Source organism: Triticum aestivum, chromosome 7B (genome assembly GCF_018294505.1).
Source record: "Triticum aestivum cultivar Chinese Spring chromosome 7B, IWGSC CS RefSeq v2.1, whole genome shotgun sequence".
Lineage (NCBI taxonomy): Eukaryota > Viridiplantae > Streptophyta > Magnoliopsida > Poales > Poaceae > Triticum > Triticum aestivum.
Genome location: NC_057813.1, coordinates 604,974,381 through 604,976,973, shown reverse-complemented (window position 1 = coordinate 604,976,973; position 2,593 = coordinate 604,974,381). Strand labels below are relative to the sequence as shown.

Here is a 2,593-nt window from a genome sequence, read left to right as displayed (position 1 = left end):
AGAGGCAACCGGGCCAAAAAACTCCGGGCCGTGTCTGAAATAGGAGGGTCTTCTTTGATGCCCTCCTATGCTGATGCAGCTTCTAAGTCTGAGGAGGAGGAGTATATTCCTGATGTCGAGGAGGAGGAGGCCGGGGAGGAGGAGCCCGAGGAGGAGGGTGAGGAGGAAGGCGAGGAGGGTGGAGGGGAGGTTGACCCCGAGTTGTGGGGTGACTTGCCACCAGGTGCTCCGCAGGGGTGGCTGCGTGGTAATGGCGGAGTACCTACACCACCTTCTATCGAGGCGGACAAGTGGCTCATTGAACCTGCGGGGACAGAGTAAGTGCATCTCAATCATACTTTCAACACATGACAACATTTTTTTATTGTACACATGGCAACCCTTTGATTCTTTTGCACTAGCTGGATCCTTCGCGGAAAGGGCCGTAAACCGAACGGCCTTCTCGCTGTCCTGTTGAAGCAGTTTTGGCCTGCCCTATTCTACCCGCGGCCAGACAAGGACCCACAGCTACGTGTTTTGGCCACAAGCTGGGCCCACTATGAGGCTTGCAGCAACGCGGGGTACGGGACGGCCGCTAAGGCCGTGATCACCAAATTTTGGGTAAGTTCCCTTTTGAATCACTTGTCTTTAGTTTCGTTCATAGTTTATCATTGAATCACTCAACTCATGCCTTGTTTGCTTCTGGTTTATGCATGATTACAGCAACTCTATAGAGTTCTTGACGAGCACAAGGCCAGAGCCGACGTGGTCTTACTTGCGTCTGCAAAGAAGAAAGCTCGTCAGTTGCAGTATGAGGTGCGTTGGGTTGCCGTCTCACAGTACTACCACATCTACCTGCAACAAAAGATGACCAAAACTCAAGCACAGAGGCAACAAATTACCATGAGCAGGGAGCAGTTCATGATGGTAACTATTACTGACTTTTCATTGTTTCAAGGAGTCAACTATATGTTTCGTGCTCACATGTCATGCTTCCAAAATTTGCATAGGTTGTTCCTCGTTGGTGCTATGGAAGGCATGACAGATGGGCGTGTTTGGTGGATAGGTGGGTCGGTGACGATCCAGAGTTTGTTGCCAAGAGCATCAAGGCCCGGGCAAACCGTGGAAAAGATGGGACACACGGCCAAGGAAACAGGAACCACTGGGGCTTCAAGGCCATGAAGGTATATCTATATGAAAGATGCATTTTGGTTCTTCTTTACCGTCATGTTCTTATTTATGGCTAACTTCTATTTGACGTTGCAGGAGGACAAGTTGCAGAGGCCGCTCTCAGACATGGAGTCGTGGAAGCTGGCCCGCGAGCGGAGTGATCGCAAGGAGGGCGAGAACCAGTACTACGGCAACACCAAGCAACACCTGGAGTCTTACAGTCAGAACTATCAGAAGTTGCATCCGGATGTTCCCGTTCCTGAGGTCGCCCAGTCTCAGATCGACGACACGGCGGTGGTGGCCATCCAGGGTAAGTCCCATGGCCGGTATCCGTGTTTCGATGGCTTGATCACTCCGTCGATCTCATACACACGGCTTCGAGCTACCAACCCGAGCCCGTTAGAGAGTACGGGGTGTTCGCAGCCTCCCTTAGTCCGCCAACGTGCTGTAAGTACTTCCCCTTATCTTCTTTGTCTCTATCTTTCTTAGTTTATTTTCATCACTGCCCACTTAGAAACAACCTCAATTTTGTAGGCATATCAGGCCTTTCTCGAGCATAGGCATATTGAGGTGAGGGAGTACTTGCAACGAGTGAAGACAAACGATGATTACAACCGTCAAGTGATGGCGGTTAGTTTTGCCCTCTTAAACCAAGCTCAAATTTGCACTTTCATTCCTTCTGACTTTGTTGATCACGGCTTGTTTCTAAGTGGACTTGATTAACTAACATCCAGGCTATGTTGGCATCTTGGACTAACCGCATGGAGCCACCATAAGTTGGACCCCCACCACCACCTGCGGGAGATGCCCCACACATTCCCACATTCGAGGAATGGCTGGCACTAGGCGGTGATACTCCGGTTAGTAAATTTGCCTAACTAATGACAAACTAGTTCCCGTTCATTCAACACTATCATGTCATATTTACCGTTAGAATCTTCTTTCAAACATGTAGGGGACTGGTGGCTCGACTCCTGCTCCGTCGACCCCAGTCACTCTGATCTGGCAGAGTGATAGTGGTCGCGGTGGCGGTTTTGGCGGAGGTGGACTTGGCGGTGGCGGTTTTGGCGGAGGTGGACTCGATGGTTGTGGTGGTTTTGGTGGAGGTGGACTCGGTGGTGCTTGATGTCGATGATGATTCCGTGTATGCGGCTGTTGTGCCATGTCTTTCATGTTTAAACTTTTATGATGTTTCATGTCTTGCACTACTCTTATGTTCGTGGACTTTCGCCGGTGATGATCTTTGGATGATGAACTTGACTATGTTTAAATGATGTTGATGAACTGTCATATTTCATATTATTCTGTTTTGAAATGTTGTCAAATGAATTGGAAAAGAGAAAACAGGGAAAAAAAACTATGCCTACGGCAAAGCCGTCGGCATAGATACGCTCAGGAGCCACCAGGAGGCGACACGTGGCAGGGCTATGCCTACGGCAAAGCC

At 49.7% G+C, this 2,593-nt stretch overlaps 1 protein-coding gene across 1 annotated transcript in view; it reads left to right on the top strand.

Annotated features, from left to right (window-relative positions):
• The first annotated feature begins 1,109 nt into the window (after positions 1–1,109).
• LOC123158254 (uncharacterized) overlaps positions 1,110–2,593 on the top strand; it is a 4,209-nt gene continuing 2,725 nt past the window's right edge. Inside the window, exons 1-2 of the mRNA XM_044576317.1 lie at positions 1,110–1,163; positions 1,246–1,555. Of these exons, the coding sequence (XP_044432252.1) occupies positions 1,158–1,163; positions 1,246–1,555 (316 nt within the window). The 5' untranslated portion in view covers positions 1,110–1,157. The remainder of the gene's footprint in view (positions 1,164–1,245; positions 1,556–2,593) is intronic.